General features: G+C 36.9%; 1 protein-coding gene across 1 annotated transcript in view; it reads left to right on the top strand.

Moving 5' to 3' along the window:
* Positions 1-251: 251 nt before the first annotated feature.
* The window catches only part of LOC129257140 (serine hydroxymethyltransferase, mitochondrial-like), a 34950-nt gene continuing 13506 nt past the window's right edge, over positions 252-21695 (top strand). Inside the window, exons 1-5 of the mRNA XM_064097188.1 lie at positions 252-528; positions 7128-7292; positions 14949-15028; positions 18111-18311; positions 20829-20910. Coding sequence (XP_063953258.1) covers positions 490-528; positions 7128-7292; positions 14949-15028; positions 18111-18311; positions 20829-20910 — 567 coding nt within the window. The 5' untranslated portion in view covers positions 252-489. The remainder of the gene's footprint in view (positions 529-7127; positions 7293-14948; positions 15029-18110; positions 18312-20828; positions 20911-21695) is intronic.

The following is a 21695-nucleotide window of genomic DNA, read 5'->3' as shown; positions in this document are numbered from 1 at the left end:
TCCCTCTAAAAAGTACTTTTTTTCAAAGTTGAAAACAATGTGGTGGGGATAAAGGTTATGTAATGGGCCATCAATACAGGACACCACCACAATATCTGACTCATTCATTATTGGCCTGGGGGGTAGTGGCTCAACTTGCCCCTATGCGGGCCCTATGCTCAACAGACCACGCCTTCCCATTTTTATGGTGTTACTGGCCTTCCATAACAATAAAACCCTCTCGCCATCGACACCGCGCGCACACTGAACTCGACACGCCGCATATCGATCGATCGATCGCGCGTGTCAAACTTTGACCTTTTGCTGTGTGCACGTGCGTATACGTACACGTGTACGTATGTGCCTTGCGGTAGCTTATGCACACGCTGGCTTGTTGGGGAGAACCGTTGTTGCCTGGCTTGATCTTTCGCTCTTTTCCACACATTTTTGGAAAGTTTTGACTTAAATATATATATCTATAACCTTAGCTCTCCGTGAAAAAAAGAGGAAATGATGTCCAGGCTGTTATATCGTGTTGCTGCGCGTCAGGTGAGTTGATTTTTTTAAAATCTGATTTCCTCAGCTCAGCCCCAGGCCAGGGCTCAGTCAGAGTTTTGACAAACCAAAATCATCCCGGCACGGCCGCGCAGCTCAGGGCCAGGCGATCCCCCATGCATTAGTCAGCCATCAAGACTTCCATACATATGTCTAGGCCTAATATGTCCCCTCCACTAAAATAAAAAAAAAGAATATGGAGAAGGTTTATCAAGAATTATCTAACATATGGCAGTTATCCTATTGCTGGACACCTTTATTTCAGTGCTTTAAAGATGACAACTAGAGCTGAAAATGAAATACAATCAAGAAAAACTCTCAAAATTATGAAAATTATTAATATGATAAAAATAAAATTATTTTATGTTTTCCAACCGTTTTCTTTGCATTGCACTTGCCATGCTTGCGTGCGTGACAAATCACATCACAACTCCAGATGGGTAAAAATATTCTTGATTACCGCTATACCGGTGCCGGTATGTAAGAAAGAATTCAAATTGGTGTGATTTTTCTTCATAGTACACTCGGCAAAAAAAGTTCTTGGACACTTATAAAAGTTAAAATATTCCATATCGATATTTGATTAAAGGCAAATTATTGTATGTCAACATGACCAGACAACATTCCTCTTCCAGTATGACATGACATTTTCATGTGAACAGTCATGCATGGGTGGTTAAATGCTTTAAACAATAGCAATGTCAGTAAAAGAAAACTGCAAGAAATGGACTATTCAAATGCTAATGATCTTCATGGCCATCCTGTTAGTACTGTAGGCATACATTCAACAATTTCAACAGACTGTGGTTATCATTTGAATTGAATGCTTAGTTAGGGATGCATCATGAGATGCATAATGAGATGGATCATTTGGACACTCACTTTCAAGAAGACGCTTTCCAACCAAGAGCGTGCAAGAGCAATAGGAATGTTGCAGTCTGGGCAGTCATTTAGACAAGTGGCTCGATATTTCCAAGTTTCACCAACAACAATTTCAAATTTGAACCAGCGGTATTTGGCTACTGATGAAATTAGAGACCGCCCTAGGAGTGGTCGACCTAGGGCCACCACCCCTGCAGAAGATAGGAGGATAATGATAATTTTCTTTTGCTTATGCCAAGATACTGAAATTTGAAATTTTTTTCATTGACTAACTTTGACTTAATATTCCAGTGGAATATTGATGCATCCAAGGTGGATAACTTTCTCTTCACTTTTAGATTGGTATTTGACTTTAAGTTTGCTTTTATCGTTTAATGGATATTTATGCCGTGACACAAACTTTCACAACTGAAAGAATGACTGATCGTTTTCCTGCCATTTTCTTTTACTGACATTGCTATTGTTTAATGCCTGTAACCAGCCATGCATGACTGTTCACATGAAAATGTCATGTCATACTGGAAGAGGAATATTGTCTGGTCATGATGACATACAATAAATTGCCTTTAATCAAATATCTATATATGGAATATTTTAACTTTTATAAGTGTCCAAGAACTTTTTTTGCCGAGTGTATATCAATCATATCATGATCAGTAAATTCTAAGTTTTTGTTTGCTTTTTTATATCGAATCTGAGCAGATGTAATAAATTTGTGTTTGCTAACTATTTTTTTTTTCTTTTTAACTGCATGTTCCATGGCACTTTCCAATACTAGTATTATGCTTGTTATTTCTATCGATGCGCTGTCTATCGTCGACGGCTCTCTTATCACGGTAAACCTCATGCACGGGGTACCTTGAGAATTAGCTGTCGACGATCTGATCGAAGGAGCGGACGAGATTGAAATTCGGCAAATCAGGCCCATATTTCCATCAGAAAATACATCAAATGCAGGATCAATTGTTAATGCAAAACTATGTTACATGATATCTTAAGCATTTTCTGTCATTTTAGAAATAAATAAGGTAAAAGTTGGATTTTTTTGCCTTGTTTTTGTAATCTTGTTCTACATGTATGTATTAATCTGAAATTGAACTGCGGAATTCTTACGCTTACGTTCTGCAGCGAGAGGTTCAAATCCAAGTTCCAACCGGAAGAAAGAAGAAAAAGACAGCTTGCGAGGGTGCAGCCGTCATTAACGTTAGGGGGTTTGCAATACATAACAAAAAACCCGGTGGGGATCTTTGATTTTGTAGCTACTATAAACCTAAGATTGTTATTCCGTTTTGGCCTGAAATTCACCAAAACGGAAAAAAACAACAACTTACAGTGACTTACTTCGGCTGTTCCGCAACTCCCACTTCCCTGGTTTATCCGAACGTAATACATAAACATATGGCCATTGAGTCCCTGTACAGATCACTTGCTCACTGCAACCATCCTGCCTGTGGGGAATCTACAGGTAGGACTATGGTATGTCAATGCAGTACACAACACACACTTTAGAAAATCATTAAAATATCACTTTTGTGACCAAAAATACTAATTTCCATACAGTTACAATTTATTTTTCATTAGTAACTTGGGAATAATGTTTGTATTCACCAGAGCGCTCAAAAACTTGAATTGTGGGCATATTTTTGTGTACGCGCTACATTGGTAGAAAGAAATATGGCAATAAAATTCTAATTTTTCAGTTTCTATTTTCAATTTAGAAAAAATAATTAAAGGAATAAAATTTACTTAAGAGCCAAGTTATATGATGATTAGCTGTAATGGAATCTGACCGTGTCAAACAATCAAGCATTTGCTCCAAAGAAAAAGAGAAAATAAGCCAAACATTGCCAACCTTATTTTGCCACACATGGAGTACTAACTGAGACCTTGTTCATTGAATGAGTGGTGCAGATCAAGTTAGAATTTTGTCTCTGTAATTGGTGAGTGGAGCCAACGGAGTTCAGCGGAACAACCAACAGAGACCAAAGCATTCGGTCTACCGGTAGTAATGGTGGAGCAAACAACCACCACTTACATGTAACTACATGTATAGCGTCCATGCCAAAAGGGTGCGATTTTGCACCCTCCTTGATTACTCCTCAATTTTGCATTTTGAGGGGGTAAACAGGAAGAAATAAGAAAGATAAATTTATATTAGATATATTTAGCTTACCACCTTTCTGCAAAATAGCAAATTTTGATGACAAACAGATCAGGATCAGCCAGATTCTTTGATCGCTGTCAGCGCAGCTACAGCTGAGCGTACGAATGTGCCAGCCAATCCGCTGGTGCGTTTTTTCGCTCAGCTGTGGCTAACGGTGATCGAAGAAGAACCTGGCTGATCCTGATCTGTTTGTCATCAAAATTCGCTATTTTCCAGCTTACTTTTCAGAAAGGTGGTAGAGTCTAAGCTAATTAAATTTGATATGAATTTATCTTTATCATTTATTCCTTTCCCCCCCCCATCAAAAAGCTTAGTTTAGGCGTAATCGAGGAGGGTGCAAAAGCGTATCCTTTCTCCATACATGTAGATGCTGTAGTTATAGTAAGTGGCGGTTGTTTGCTCCACCATTACGAGCCCAATGGCCGTCATCCGTCTGTGTAGGAGGAGGACAAAAAAAAATCAGAAAATGTTGAAAAACTCCTCCGAAACAGCGAATATCAGTCTAGTTAATGGGCATATCGATGGTGGTGAGTACGAGTATAAAGCTACATGTAGGGCCCATCAGATGTCTGTGCACCTAGAACTTTAACTTAAGATTAAACATAATTTTCTCTTTATTCCACAAAAATGTTCCTTAGTTACATCTGCTTAATATGAGTACCGTAGGTGTTAGTCATAAGTGTGCCCAATATGACACTAATCTGGTGGATGTCATAACTTAAATTGTCATAAATTTTGTCTCTTCTCTAACATTAAATATAGATCTATAGTGTACAAAATGAACATGATTTCGTAAAAGCGCAAAATCCCTAAACAATCAAAAGAAAGAAATTTATGGCAAGGTTTCTATAAATTTTATCATGTCTTTTTGTGCAGACACAAAATTTGCTCTTGCGACATGTGCTCCTGATCTGAATATCTCAGACTCTGTGCATGTGGTTAGAGCACTCATTCATTTAACAAGGTTATGATATTACCTTGTTCTCTGTTAGGACTTTATTGTGTAGGGAAATAAGGTTGGCAACGTTTAGTTTATTTTCTCTTGTTTTGGGGGAAAAATGCTTGATTTTTTTATACTGTCAGTGTCAGTACAACTATTCATCATATAACTTGGTTTTGAAGTAAATTTAATTCTTGTAATTTTTTTCTAAATTAAAAATAGAGATTTTTTAATAACAATTTTCTTGCCATTTTACTTTCCGCCATTAGAGGGCCTACAGAAAAAATGCTTGAAATGACAGTTTTGAGCGCTCTTGTACCAAGTTACTAATGAAAAATAAATCACAACTAATATGGGAATGAGTATTTTTGGTTACAAAAGGGATATATTAAAGAATTTTTTAAATGTATATTGTGTACTGCATTGTAATAGAGTTTTTGGTTCAGAATAATGTAAAGATGGATGTATTAGGATTATGGTTTATATAGTTTTGGATTTTAGATTTTATGTTTGGTTTAATGTGCAGATTTTCCAATTAGAGCAATTGTCGCCGAAGCAATGTCATTGAACCCCTTTTGAACCATTACATGTATGTCTCGATACCATGCCGAGTTGCCGACTGTATGTCAAGCAAACAATTATATTGTTTAGAAAATAGATTGTTGCATTTAAGTTTCACTTATTATCCACGACTATTTTCAAAAACATCTTTCATGCTACAAGTAGTTAGGCCATATATACCAATTCCTCTTTTTTTTTCGCTCTGTGTTTTTTCTCCACTACTACAAAAAAAATCCTCAGCTTTTTGTGCATTAATATACACACAGTCGTGCAGTGTCAGCCTCACCCCCCAATTTTCCCGGTCTTCCTATTGGTTAGATGGCCCCCACTCAGAACTAACAGTGATTTTGACTAGTTTGTTGGTGAAAAGATGGATAGGAACTTACAGAGATCTGACAGAAAAAAGACAATCTTTAGAATACCAAATTATGACAGTCATAGCAGTGTCACATCGTGGGGAGAAATGACAGAAGTTATGACAGTGTTCCAGAAGGTTTATTTCCAATTGTCTAATGCGAATTCGTCCAATTGCCAACTCGTTAACTATCATTTGGTCTACCATCAGTTCGCCCACTCACCACATGGTCTACTTTCATTTAGTCTAATGCCATTCCGTCTAATAATCAGTTGGTCCAATAGCCATTTAGTCCATATACCATTTGGTCTAATTAAACTTAAGACTTAATTATTAATTGTGCAAAAATGAATGAAAAGAAAACGGGTATTAGACCAACTGGTTATAAGACGAAACGGTAATAGACGAACTGGTGATAAGACTGCTGATTGGACCAAATGAAATGGTTGTTAGACGAAATGTTGATGGGCGGAATGGCATTAGACTAAATGAAGGTAGACCATGTGGTGAGTGGACGAATTGGCAATTTACCATTCCAGATACCACCCCAGTTTAGCACACAACTGAAAACTTGTGAGTAAAATGTACACAATTTTAGTACGAGTAAAATAAAACAAAGGAATGTAAAGCACTCCTCAATAAGCCAGTTCGTAGTTCCTTTCTGCTATGATCAAAAGATTCTACGCATGATCAGAGGAAGGTCATTTGTACTAAAGTGACATGGTGGTTTAAAATCTAATGAGATAAGCACCAACTTTGATGTCTTGATTATTCATATATTCTTTTGAATTGTGGTTTGCATTTACATCCACAAAAAACAACAATGGGTCCACGAACGACTGGTATTTCACAATTTGCCAAGTACATTATGCAACATGCGACAGTTATGATATGCATTCAAAGTAGGAATGCAACAAATACCTTAATAAAGTGTTCATTGGTGTGCCATTCTAGTCACCTGGTCTATTCAATTTCTTCATCCTGCTATGTAAGGCAAGCTTACGTAATATCTTGCTTTGAAATCTGCCTATCATGATGAAAGAAATGAAAGGTCATTTGACGAAAATTGTCTATGGAGTAACTACGAACTGGTCTATTCTGTGGATGTTCATTTTCATGTTCAGACAGGAGATCTGAAAAGGCTGACCCTAATGCTTATACTTACTCTAACCTTCCACTCACAGCATTTTCTCTTTGAATAGACCAGTTCGTAGTTACTCATGGACAATTTTCGGTCAAATGACCTTTCATTTCTTTCATTATGATAGGCAGATTTCAAAGCAAAATATTACGTAAGCTTGCCTTACATAGCAGGATGAAGAAATTGAATAGACCAGGTGACTAGAATAGCACACCAAAAGTCACCAATGGACACTTAATGAAGTTGCATTCCTACTTTGAATGTGCATATCATAGCATGTTGCACAATGTACTTGGCAAACACTGTGAAAACCAGTCGTTCGTGGACGCGTTGTTGTTTTTTGTGTATGTAAATGAAAACCACAATTCAAAAGAATATATGAATAATCAAGACATCAAAGTTGGTGCTTATCTCATTAGATTTTAAACCACCATGTCACTTTAGTACAAATGACCTTCCTCTGATCATGTGTAGAATCTTTTGATCATGCGCAGAAAGGAACTACGAACTGGCTTATTTTATGCCATTTTTTTTCATGTGTTTTATTCAGTTGAGTACTGCCACCAAACCCTTTCCAGCAGGAGTAGCTGAGAGTAGTCCTGCCTCAGCATGGGGAGGCAACCTGAAGCTCAAGGATACAGATCCAGAAGTACTAGACATCATTGCAGAGGAGAAGGATAGGCAACTCAGAGGACTTGAACTCGTAGCCTCAGAGGTAGGAACTTAATCAGGTCTTGAATTTTAAATTTGAACAAATCTGTAAGGTCTCCCCAGCATAAGTTGATGTGAATAAAAAGAGAAAACCTAATGTCAACATAACATGAGCATATGTAACTAGAAATTCATTATGAAAATAGAATATGACCCCATTCTCATCTATATGTACTTTCTTAGACCAGTTTTAGTGGAAAACAGTTTAACTTGTAATGGGAACCTTCAAAGCGATTTGGGAATTTACTTTAAGTGGTCTTCCAAACCAGTTTGGAAAACCAACTCACAATGTGGTTTTCAAGACTGCTTTGCCTTGTTAAACTGGTTTAAGCATACATGTAGGTGAAGACACAACTTCTCTTTTGGAAGTGATCATTATGAGCACAGAAGTACAAGAGTGTGTGCATGTTGGGCATGCTACTCAGTACACACTGTGTGTAGAATGCCTATGCTGCGGTTTCAAACAAGTTGTGCATTTGTTTACCGGTATTTGTTTTTTGTCTCGCCTGCATAGCAGCCGCTTTTCCGATGGCGGATGGTTAAGTTTTTGAAATGACATAACATTTAAGTATAATGGATCTAGTTCATGAAACTTGGACATACATGAAAGGATAATCAAGTATTACTGAACATCCTGCCTTGGTTTCAAGTCACATTGACCAAGGTCAAAAGTCATTTAGGATCAATGAACTTAAACCATGTTGGGGGAATCAATATCGAAATCTTAACCTAAGGTTAAGTTTTTGAAATGTCATCATATATGGACCCAGTTCATGAAATTTACACATAAGGGTAATGAAGTATTACTGAACATCCTCTGCGAAATTCCGGTCACACGACCAAGGTCAAAGGTCATTTAGGGTCAATGAACTTTGGTCATGTTGGGGGTATTTGTTGAATTGGCATCATAACTTAGAAAGTTTATGGATCTAGTTCATGAAAATTTGACATAAGGGTAATCAAGTATAAGTGATTGTTTGACACACATCTTAGATCACATGATCATGGTCATTTGGGTCAGTGTTCATAGTATTTTACTTTTATTGAATGCTTTCTTTTGTTTAGATCACATGATCATGATCAAAGGTCATTTTGGGTCAATGGACAATTGGACATAGTATTTTACTATCATATGAATGCTTTCTTTTGTAAATAATTATTCAATAGCTGTTTTCAAAGTCAGCTCTGCTGCTATATCGAATCGTGTAATGCAGTCGAGACTGCCAGAGGCGTTCCACTTGTTTAATGATTGGTATGCAAACGAGAGAACCATTAATTTACAGACACGCTCACTACATGTAAATCTTTCTACAGTATCGTATAGATTGCTCGTCTACGTTCGCTCCCATCATTTCATATATTGTCAATTTAAGTATTGATCAGGCTGAAGTTCCCACTTGTTTGAAGGTTGCTTATATTACTCCACTTCTGAAAAAAAAGTTCTCTTGATCCAGAGGTATTGCAAAATTACCGTCTGTTTCTAATTTGCCACTCTTATTCAAAATTCTTGAAAGGGTTGTTTTTTCAAGACTTACTGATTATTTTTCAGATAACAATTTATTTGATCCCTTTCAATCTGCATATCATCGTAACCACAGTGTGGAAACTCTCCTGGGCAATGTACCCAACTCCATCCTTCAAGGAATGGACAAAGGAAATATCACTGCCATGTTCTTACTCGACTTGTCTTCCGCTTTTGATACGGTCAATCATACTGTTCTGCTTAATACACTCAGTTCCTTTGGTGTTAGGGGTTAGGCATATGAATGGTTTCAGTCAGATTGTTTGTATTAATGACTGCAAATCTACCAGTATGTCACTTACGGTGTACCGCAGGGTTCCGTGGTAGGGCCCACTTTATTTTGGATTTACTTGATTAGTTTGGGACATATCTTACAGCGCCATAATATCAACTATCACATCTATGTCGATGACATCCAACTCTATCTCTCCTTCAAACCAAACCAGGCTGATGCAATAAATGCAATCACCCTACTGGAGAATTGTCTATCTGTGATTCATTCCTGGTTGGATCATCATTCATTAAAATTGAATCCCTCCAAGCTGAGTTCCTTCTACATGTATTCGGTTCACGGGCTCAACTTAGAAAGGTCAAGTTGTCATCCGTCTCTTTTTCGGTATGTACCGTAAATGTGTCCCAGACGTGTCGTAACCTACACATGTAGGGGTCATGTTAGATTGTGAAATGTTTATGTCAAACCAAATAACCAACATTCATCAGGAAATACTTATCTAAATCTGCAACTGAAAAATTAGTTCATGCACTGATCTCTTCACGACTTGATTTCGGGAATGCCTTGCTTTACAATTTACCCAACACCCAGTTGTCCAAACTCCAGAAGCCCCAAAACGCTGCAGCACGCATAGTCACCCTTTCCAAAAAACATGTTCATATCACACCCATTCTGAAATCTCTACATTGGTTAAAGGTCAGCGATCGCATCATCTTCAAAATCCTACTCCTTGTATTCCATGTAATTAATGGTTCTGCTCCACAATACAATACTAATTCAATTAACAAATACACTCCTGTCAGGTCCCTTCGTTCATCCAACTCTGGTTTCTTAGTTGTTCCCAAATCTGCTAAGACATGGGGGGCACGGGCTTTTTCTCATGCTGGCCCTGTTCAGTGGAATGACCTTCCCCTGGTTATCCGTGACTGCACTTCCATTGACACATTTAAACGCTACCTTAAGACGCGTCTGTTCAATGCTTCCTATTCTTAATTGTTCTTTAATTTATCTCTGTATTTGTACTATTCTCTCCCTCTCTCTTTCTTTTACTGTGCCTTGGGCACTCTGCTGAGTGGATTTGGCACATTACAAATCACATTTATTATAGTATTGGATATACTGTACTTTTTTGTCTTGCTTGAACTTGTCTTACCTAGAAAAAGTTTGGCAGTGACCTCTCACCTCTACTAGTCCATGCATGTAGTAATCACTTTTCCTTTTGGTCTGTTACTGTCTGTTAGTCTGTTAGTTCAACTTGCTCTCATTTCTGTATTTGTGCATCAATTATGTTCATACTTAGTGCATATGATCCTTTGGTACATGAACTACCACATACTGTAGTAGCCCATGATAATGATGGGGTCAAAGGTCATCTATGGGTCAAAAGGTCAAATGTTACGAGGTCATGCTCATTCTTTTTTGTTCAACTTCCTCTCATTTCTTTATTTCTGCATCAATTTTGATCACACTTGGCCCAAAGGATCCTTGGGTAATACCACATACATGTGTATTGTTGAGGATGATGGGTCAAATGTCATCTAGGGGTCAAAAGGTTTAGTTTTTGTCGAACTTGCTATTATTTCTTCATCAGTTATGTTCATACATGTACTTCGTAGTTTGTACAAATGATCCTTGCATGATACCACATTTTGAGCCCATGTGATTGATGGGGTCAAAGGTCATCTAGGGGTTGAAAGGTCAAGTTTTTGTTCAACTTGCTCTCATTTCTTTATATCTGCATCAATTGTTATACTTGTACATGGTACAAATAAATATTGGGTAATAACACATGTTCTTGAGGATGAGTTGGTCAAAGGTCATCTAGAGGTCAAAAGATCATATTGCATATTTCATTAATTGTGAAATTAGGTGAGATTCATTCGTGAACCACCTTGTGTTTTTTGGCGTTGCTCTTATTAAGCAATGCATAGTTAATTCAATGTGTCTAATAATGTAAGATCATACATGTCTGTGTAACTAACAGCCTATCCATTTTATCCAATGGATGGCCAATGGCCTGTTTAGTGCTTTATGGGGCCTCCAATACATGTACCCGGGGGGGGGGGGGGGGCACTTCCATTGACAAGTGGATGCCATGCGCGACCATTGGGTCTCGAAAAGCACCCTAAACAGTACACACGTTCATGTATTTTCCATATTCTGAAAATGCACGGGTCCTTAACAAGTATTGGCATGTGAAACCCTACCCGTAACAAGTATTGGAAACAAAACGATACTCTTGCCAAGTATTCCCTCAATTGACCCCCTAAACAAGTACAGCGATATTTTTATTGTTATGTCATGGACGTCAGTCGTCGGTTTGCTTTACCTACAGTACATTGTACATCATTGGGTTTAGCACAGCCCCACCTCCTACATCTCGCGCAAATCGTACCCCAAACACGAGATGTGGACTATTGGGGCAAAAAGTACATCCTTTATAAAACATTTTTGTCTTAAATTTTTACACCCTTGCAAATTTGACCTTATATGTAGCTTTCCTTGGGAAAATAGATACCCTTTTTTCATTATTTTAGTGTTTTTGACACCCTTATTACGTACATAACGTGCCCTATCTTGAAAAAGACATCCTTTTTACATGTTTTTTGGTCGCGCATGATATCCGCTCGCCAATGTAAGTGGCCCCCCCCCCTGGGACATGTACATGTATGAACATAATCTAATTTGCAAATGGAGGTCCGTGACTATTTAATTGTAAATTTAATATTACTATTAAATTGTTATTTTAATTCTTATTCTTATTATTAGTATTATTAGTACATGTAGTAGTAGTTGTAGACTTGTAGTACATGTAGTATCATTGTTATTTAAAATTTTTGTACTTGTTGTTTATTAAAATAAGCATTTACATGAAGTCTATGTATTGAAAACTAATTTTGACATAAGTGTTTTAGGCCTATAAATGTGTTCATGCACGTGTATACATTGTGATGTACACCTCTAGCCACTGTGACCTGAGATTCTTTCTTTACAATTCATATTTTTGTGACCATAATCATGACACTCATTGTTTGGCAAAGATTGAACGTCCATTGACAGCTCACCAAAATAATGAAAACCTTGAACCAGGCCCCCCCCCCCCTGACATCAACGAGTATAGTTTGCATCATGCTGCATGCTTGATGCAATATCAGCTGATCAAACATACATGTAGCCATGTAGGGCCTCCATGGCTTGCTTATACATTTACACTGTAGTCCTGCTGCTGACATGTATGTAGATTTTGGGCTTATCTGGTTTAAAGGTCCATGCTTACGGGCAGGCTTGCAGTTTCATAAGCATGCAGGCATTCCTACTCAGACCCAACCTGGATAAAGACAAAAAAGTATATATTATAGGTAGGTCCAGGAGTTGGGAGCAGTAGATACAAACCCAATATACCAACATGTACATTGTAGGCCTCCCTATTCCATGCATGTAAGTGGAGACCTAAATTCCATGTGTTTGTGCACTTTGAATAACAAAATAGGCTGACTAGTCATGCGTGACTGCCAAGAGGTTGGTTTCGTAACATCAACAATAGAATCAGATGGTTTATACCTTATTATGCAGGGTTTGTATGTATGCTGGCACGTGGAAATTTCCATCATCCCATCCTGCATGGTCATGGGTTGGACTCGAATTGAGTGACCTGGATGCAATTATGGGTTTCCTTCTCCTTCTCTCTCTCTCTCTCTCTTTCTCTCTCCCCACATCGTTGTTATGTCTGCTTGCCCACTATCTCTCATGGATTTTTTTTCCATTCTCCTGAATATACAATTTCTTATAGTTTGGATTTAAAGGGCAAGTTTAGCCAAACAAAAAGTATTAGTTTGGGGAGGTCTAAGTAAAGCAGAAAATTTAATCACAATTGCATGTGTAATAAGAAAGTTATTGTGGTATTTTGTAAGTTTTGCTTAGTTTGATATAAAAGTATAGGCCTACTTTATGTGCCACCTGTTTAATACATATGTATGCAACTTAGGGAACTGATGATTTCACCCACTCACTATAGTCTATCTTCAATTTCTTTACAGTATATATGAAATATGAACTACCTGTACACTGTACCTTGTTTCCTCATAATGTGAAATAATGGTTTTTGATTTCTCATGTGATTTTTGGAATTGCCATTGTTTCACACTGACAATGAAAATGTTTCCGTACTGTCAAATCTGCAAAAAAAAGTGAAATACATGTATTTTTCTTTCATATCTAGACTTTCTTGTGCATATCACAAAATAAACTGAACACTAATGTTCTACATGTGTATCTTATTTTACATCCAATTTTGACATTACACCATATTGTTAGATTTTCTGTTGGGGTGTATGTATGTGAATTATCATGGTATGAAATTATGAAGGATCATCTAATATTCCAGTTTATCTAGTGATTCTTTTGTAAAAGTTTGAATTTCACTTTTAGGAATTTGGGACTTGGGTAAACTTTCTTTGGTACCGGTATTTCTTTTGACACTCTTCTTTCTTACAAAATTGGTGATTGCACTTATCAGCTACAAATAAAGTTTATCTTGAAATTTTCATTGCATTTACATATTTTCATAATTGAAAAAGCTGATTTTTTTCTTTTACTTAAGTCCTTATTGAAAAAAAAAGTGTAAATTCTTGGATTTATTTGTTGATTAAAACTTTTTTACTGGTTTGAATAATCATAAATTCATTTACAGTACATCAATTTTGTCCCTATATGAAGACACCAGTTTCCTGATTTTTAGACATTGGTGTTATTGCCAAGGATGAAAGCTAATGAAAAAGAAAATAGAGAGGGAATAGATTATACATACATGTAGTGCTTAGAATTAACAGGAGTGTGGCTGGCTCGCCTGGCTGTATTCACATTTTATTTTATATTTTTTTATATAAGAAAGTCGATGTACTATTGATGTGATAAAACTGGATTGATATATCTTCTTCTTCTTCAAGCTACACTGCCTCCTTCAATCCTGAAGATTCTTGCAGTATTGTAGTACCGGGGACCGGCAGGTGCAATACACCGGGTGAACACCCTACTCTTTGACGAATAGTGTATTGGTTTTAATGTGCATAGGTTGTGACTCTCCTATACACGGGACCAACATTTGCGTCCTTTCCGATGGACGGAGTGTTTTGCAACTGCATTCACACCCGCACTGAACACAGCGGTGAGGCACGTTAACACAGAACGCTAGCATCAGTTTTTTTGTTAGACGTCTTCCGGCATGCTGCGGGACTCGAACCCACGCACGTTGAGATCTACGATCTTTTCCGGAACAGGCGCTCTAACCGACTGAGCTACACTGCCTCCCTGACCTGGTTCAAAAAAGGGGGATGGGGCTTTGCTCCTCTCAGGCCCCGCCGTAGATGCCCACATGCCTGTGTTTAGTTGAAGTATTTACTGAACATGAAAAAAAAAGAGAGGGAGGGGCTAACCTCCCCAAAGCTTCCCTGGATCTGCTTACATTTACTATGTATGTCCATGTTGAATTGAAATACAGGAAATTAAACAAAAGAAAGAAAATTACAATTCAATACATGGCCCTGCAATTTCTTACCCTGATTTGGTGTCAGACGACAGCCCTCAACCCCTCAATGAGCTCCAACTAACCCTGAAAAGCAGTGCCAGAGAGTCCTACCATATTATACTCTGTTACATGTATATAATTCTAATGACCACCCCCCCTCCACTTACATGTATGTCTCGAGTTGAAGGAAAATAACTAGTCTCAGTACAAATGTGAAATTTTCATGATTTATCTATGTCAATATTTCATTATTCAGCTATGACTGCTCAAGCTGTCGGTGTCATTACTCCCAATTTTTCTGTTTTTATTCAAAATATCATAATTGTGCTTTATGAATTTAGTCATTACCGGTACTTACAATTATTTTTTTTGTTTTAAATAGAATTTTACGAGTTCATCAGTTATGGATTGTCTTGGAACATGCCTTACAAACAAATACTCTGAGGGATACCCATTTAGGAGGTGAGCTTTTAAGGTTGAATTCAATAGTGTATACATGTACATTATGCTAAAACTATCCATAGTTTTATATCAATTATGATGAAATTCAGATAAGCCAACAGTTTTCAAGGTTAGGTTTATCCCTTTCAAAGCAAGTACTCCACACTTTGTAGTTTGCACTGAAAATATCTGATTTAAGACCCTGATGTAAAATGTACCATTCATGTACATGAAGAGCAGGTTGCTAATTATTCTGCAGAGATTGGATCTTAAAGGGATGCTCCAGGCTGAAAATATTTATCTTAATAAATAGAGTAAAATTCACAGAGCAAAATGCTGAGAATTTTGTCAAAATCTGATCACAAATAGCAAAGTTATTGTATTTTAAACTTTAGTAATATATTTTGAAAACAGTTATATGCACATTGTCATGAATATTCATTAGATGGGCTGATGAGGTCACATCCCCACTTTCCTTTTTCTTATTACAGGAAATCATAATTGTTTCATGTGTGAATGATTTGTCTCCCTAGTAATAGTTGCAGCAATGAATATCTAATGCACTTAATCAGTATTTTTTTGTTATTTCAATATTTTTGGTTCTTGAAGGAAATAACTTGAATAAACCTAATTTCATAAAATTCAAAAGAACAAGTGGGGATATGACATCATCAGTTTGCTCATTGAATATTTATGAAGACATGGCTAGAACTGTTTCACCGGAATAATGCAAATGCCATTACTTCGCTCTTTGTCATCAGATTTTGATGAAATTTTCAGCATTTTGCTCTGTGAATTTTATAGTAAATTGCCAATTTGTCTTCTGCCATTCCGTCCACTCACCACATGGTCTACCTTCATTTTGTCTATAGCCATTTCTTCCAACATTTCGTCTACCACCCATTTCGTCCAACATTTCGTCTAGTCACCATTTCATCCAATAGCCATTTCGTCTAATCATCGGTTCATCTATAACCATTTTGTCCACAACCATTTCGTCTACATGTACCACCCATTTAGTCTAATTCCATTTTGGCTCATGCCATCTCGTCCATTAAACAGTTCGTCCAATGTTCATTTAGTCCAATTGCTATTTCGGCTAATATCAGTTGGTCCAATATCCAAATCGTCTACTTATCAACTCGTCCAATTGCCATTTCGTCTGATTATCATTTCGTCCACCACCCAATACATGTAGGTCCAATATTCAGTTGTCTAAAAACCAAATAGTCTAATCACCATTTCGTCCAATTCCCAAATCGTCCAATAGTCATTTAGTCTAACACAACAACCAGGAATGGAATTATTTAGTACATCGATACAGCCCCCTCTCCCCGCTCTTTCTCTCTATCACATCACGCACATAAAAGGGGGGAAATGGAGTGGTTGAAAATGATAAAATTGTAATAGGGTCCTTTGATATGGAATTTACCCTCCTTTCTTTTTTTTTTCTTTTTTAAACAAGTGCACACCTAAAAATGATAATCTTCTTTCATCATTATCATATAACAATGATAATAGTAATAAATAATAATAATACATGATGATAGTAATATTAGTAATTGATAAGAATGGTAATATAATAAAAAATGAAGAAAAAAAAAGAGGAGAGAAAAGTGGGAAAGGAGGGGGAGAAAAGGAAATGGGTAAAATAAGAGGAGGAAGACAAGTGAATAAAACGTGAGGGGAAGACCTGGTGGAATATATAAATTCTTCCATACTATAAATATTTTGCAAGATCGTGCTTTGCGCTGGCATTTCCTGTTCGATGAGATACATTATCTTGCGTAAGAACATTATTATAATGGAGCTTAAAATAGTTCACAATTATATAAAAGATTAACCAAACAACAGGTGTAAATTGGAATGAATATTGGACGAAATGATGATTGGCCGAGATGGCAATTGGACCTATTGGTGATAAGACCAAATGGCAATGAGACCAAATGATTGTTAGACGAAATGGGTTTAGACTAAGTGAGTGTGGACCAACCGCAATTAGACCAAATGGAACATAGACGAAATGAAAGTAGACTAAGTGGTCATTTGACCATTTGCCTTTAGACCAGTTGGCTATTGGACGTAATGAAAATTGACAAAGTGGCTATTTGACCAATTGGCAAAAACATGCAATTAGACCAAATGGCTATAAGACCAAATGATAATAGACAAAATGGTTATTAGACCAACTGGCTATTGGTATTGGACAAAATAGTGTTTGATCAATGTGTATAGTGGACCAACTGATGGTAGACGAAATGACATTAGACCATGTGGTGAGTGGACAAAGTGGCAGTAGACGAAATGGCAATAAACCGTGAATTTTACTCTATTTATTTAGATATAAATATTTTTAGCCTGGAGCCTCCCTTTAAGCATGTATGGCATTTGATGTTGGTGTCAAATTCCTGCTGCTGTGCTAAATTTCAAAATGGATTCAGGTTTAGAAATTATGTCCTCAGATGTACATGTAATATGATATTTCTTCAACTCTTTCATAGTACAGTGATGATGATATACATTACTTGATTGTCATGGTGATACATGTGCATGCGCCCAGGCTCGCAATGCAGATCCGCAAGCCGGTGCAGACTAGGCTCGCTGATTATCCTGCGTCGCGTTTACACGCTGCCCAAGGGCAAAAACAAAGATCAGTGGATAATATTTACATCATTAAACGCGCACTAATTGCCGGGGCAGACTTGACTTCATGTTTACACAGGGAAAAATTGTCGTTTCTGCACCGCCTCGCGGGTCTGATCCTAATTTTGGCGGAGCAAAATTGCTGTGTCTGACCCATGAGCTGGGGCAAGTTAATCACGTTTACACGCATAAAAAAGATGAGTCTGCACCGTGAGCCGGTGCAGCGTGTAAACACGGTACTTGCTACTTATGTAATGTAAAATGACAGGTGTACATTTCATTTACTTCATGTTTTGATACATTATGTGATTATTTCTGCCAGATCATGAGATAGGGCATCTTCTACTTGAAGTTCCAAGAAAGTACTCTACTCTCTCTCTCAATTTTATCTTTGTTCAAGTCTTACATTTGTTTCAAGCTCAATCAGATTTTGTTTATGTTTGACTTCATGATTTTCTAGGTACTATGGAGGTACACAGGTTATTGACAAGCTGGAAACTCTTTGTCAAGAGAGGGCGCTGGATCTGTTTGACCTTGACCCAGAGAAGTGGGGTGTGAATGTCCAGCCATACTCTGGTTCACCAGCTAACTTTGCAGTGTATACTGGTCTTCTCAAGCCTCATGACAGGGTTATGGGATTGGATCTCCCCCATGGTGGACAGTGAGTATCACTGCTTAGGCATGTTGTAACATAACTAAAAATTTGGCAAGTACTTGTCCCATATATGTGGTTCAAATTAAAAATGATTTTGAAAAATGTTAAAAATCTTAATGCCGACAGCAAACTTTATAAACACCCCAAAAAGTGACTTCCAAGTTCCATTATTCCAAATGTTTACTGCTTTATGTGTTTTAAAATAGTAATGATGTTGGCATGTGGTGAATGAAACATACAGTATTAGGGACATTGTATGTAGTTCATTTGACAAAGTTTGTGATTTTATATAGAAAACATTTCTCAAGCATGGAATGGGTTGAAAGTTTCAAGATTCAGGCCTGCTCTTTGCAGCTTTCTGATCATATAAAACTGTTGCTGTAATGGTCAATAAAAGAAAAATGCAACCCCCAAAAAAGTATTACCGGTACACAGAATTTAAAGTATGCTAAATATGAAAATATAAAAATTCAAATTTTTACAAGGAATCAAAGGCAGAAAAAAATAAAATGAATAGCCATAATACTTTCATAACTAAGATTGAAATGGTAGATGATACTCAAGCATTACCAAGGCTTTGGACAGGCTTTATAAAGCCAATTCGTAATTGACCTATTACTGCCAGTCGTATACCATTATGTAATGAGGAACAGGTGTCTGCATGTTCTTCCTGTCAGGTAAAGCCAAACTCGATAAATACATGCACAAAGATAATAACATAGCGCTCTTTATCTAGTTGCCTATTCAGAGGTTTTATAATGCAAATTAATCCTGCTTTTTAACTTTAGTTGCTTCAGTTTCCTTGATGCACTCGGTGAATTGATCCATCCATCTCTTCTCAACTTACCTAGGAGCACATAAATCAGATAAAGTGCATTGATTATTTGAAATAAAATATTGAACTAAATCCTTGGTCTTAAAAATTCTGAGATAATGAAAATGGAGCATTCAAATTTGCAAAGTTGTGAGATAATTATTCTAAAGTAAATAAACTACATGTCCATTTATTTAGGTTGCCTGATTGTTTGAGTGCATTATTTTTTTTTTAATCTACCTACTCGCATCACCTAAACCAATTATTGATATGTTGTAGAATGTAAAAACTCAAGAAGACCTATCTTCTGCTCTAAGAATGTTAAGATATTAGATAGTTTGCATAATGCATACCATGTTAATTGAGAGTATGAAGTATTTATGTAACTTGCATATAAAAAAGGAAGGTGGTGTGTTACACCATCATGTGTGTACATGAATGCTCTTTGCATTTTATGATATCCAGACATATGTTTTAAAATTTTATGGAGATAATGCAAAACTTTAAATTTCATAACTTTTTGTATTTTCAGGCCGGATTTACCCGTATGGACTGTAATATTATGGTCATTTATTTTAGATAGTAACCCTACATGTATATCCACAGAGTCGATACCCAATAGATTTCAGTTAACCGACAGTCTATACCCCATTGTCAGACGTAGACTTGCTGTATGTACATAAAGCAGTTTACATGAACTATAGGAGCTAAATTGTGCATTTTCTTAACTCTTACCAGGATTTAAAAATATCCTTTTTTTGTGTCTTCCTGCTTACCTTTCTTTTCTTATTTCTTTTCTTTACTTTTTTTTATTGGAGGGAGGGGGGGGGGGGGTGAGCTTTACATGTACATTTTTTTTAATGAAACCAAACCGGGTCCCGTAACACAAAGGTTAGTGATTAATCATACACTCAATTTTCACGATTGATTGTACATTGTAGTCAATGGAATCATTTGTAAAAAAATGTTCTATGATCATTGCTAAGGTTTGTGTTCCAGGTCCCTGGTTGGTGTTTTTTTTACATGTAAAGCTCTTCATAGAGTAATGCATGTCTTTACTAACAATTGGAACATGTTGTAAGGTGCCAGGTCAGCCTATGTAGCTGACCTGGCACCTTTAGGGCTTATCATGTACCATAAAAAAGGGTCACCTAGTTTGTGTGAAAAGTCATTTGTAACTTACGACTAGCTTTATGAAACACCCTCCAGGAGAGAGATTAGCTATGTCAGGGCTCCACACTAACCCATTTTTTCTACTGGTCTGACCTGTTTATGTCGGACCAGTTTCTCCATTTTTTTGTCCGAACCTAAAATTTACTGGCCCCCCAATAAAAAATAAAGAAAAGCATAAAAAAGTCTTGATTTTATTTTGCCGTCTTTTATTGCTTATATTGCCCCCCCCCCCCAAAAAAAAATTGTACACACAACATAATTCATGAGAGCCATTTCTCAATTTTGGATAGCCATTTGTAAGATGCCAGAGCCATTTTCATAATTTACAAATTAGGAGAAAATAATATCAGTTAGATATATTTTTTCTGGTCATGTCGGACCAGTAAATCTGGCCATTTCTGAAAATTTACTGGCCCGACAGCAATTTTTACTGGTCTGGGACCGTCGGACCAGTGCCTGTGTCATTGTCAAACTTTCCTCTGTTGTACATGCTTCATCTATCTCATTTATAATGTTTTGCATTTGTTTCTTTGCAGTTTAACCCATGGATTCATGACTCCCAACAAGCGCGTGTCTGCAACTTCCATCTACTTTGAGTCAATGCCATACAGGCTCAATGTAAGTGTTTCTAATCTAGTGTTTCTAATCTGGAGAACTTATCACCGATTGTCTCTTGAGTAGCTTTTTCAACAACTATTACTGAAATCCAGGCGCAGATCCAGGGGGGTGGCATGTGCCCCCCCCCCCCCCCTTTGAGAAGTAAAATTTGTAATGAAAAAATGCCATTAAAACAGCTACATCTTTTGAAATTGAAGACATTTTTTTTCTTTTTGCTTGTCAATTTTTTTCGGGTACGAAATATCCTTTATTTGTGGTTGAAAACCATAAATAAGTCACTTGGTATAATGCCTCCCTATTGACTACTAAATTTCATATTCACATTTTAATTTGTTATGAGATACTACTGTTGCAATCAGGATGAAGTAGAAAAACAAGAAAATAAAAAAGGTGTTTCAGGGAATAATTTTCCTGGTATTGCGTTGCACTTTGCTCCACATTTTTTAGAGACTGCTATACATAAATTCTTTTGTATAACATATTTTTACATAGGACTGTACATTACTTAGTTGAGAGCTTTTCTCTATTTAAATTTGTGAAGCAAAATTATTCCCTGTGTTTTCACTATTGAGTTGTTACATAGAAATGTAGCTTCATACAGCATCTTAGTTAAAGCTTGAGGTATTACTGTTGATATCAATCTGGGCAAGCATTTGAAGTATCTTTGTGCTGGCAAAACCTCAAGATTTCATTTGATCTATACTGAACTTGTCACCATATGAAGACACATCCCCTTCCACTGCCCCTCCCTCCTTGTACTGTTCATAACGTGTGCAGTAAACCTT

This window comes from Lytechinus pictus, chromosome 3 (genome assembly GCF_037042905.1).
Source record: "Lytechinus pictus isolate F3 Inbred chromosome 3, Lp3.0, whole genome shotgun sequence".
NCBI lineage: Eukaryota > Metazoa > Echinodermata > Echinoidea > Temnopleuroida > Toxopneustidae > Lytechinus > Lytechinus pictus.
This window is presented reverse-complemented; position numbering and strand designations above follow the sequence as displayed.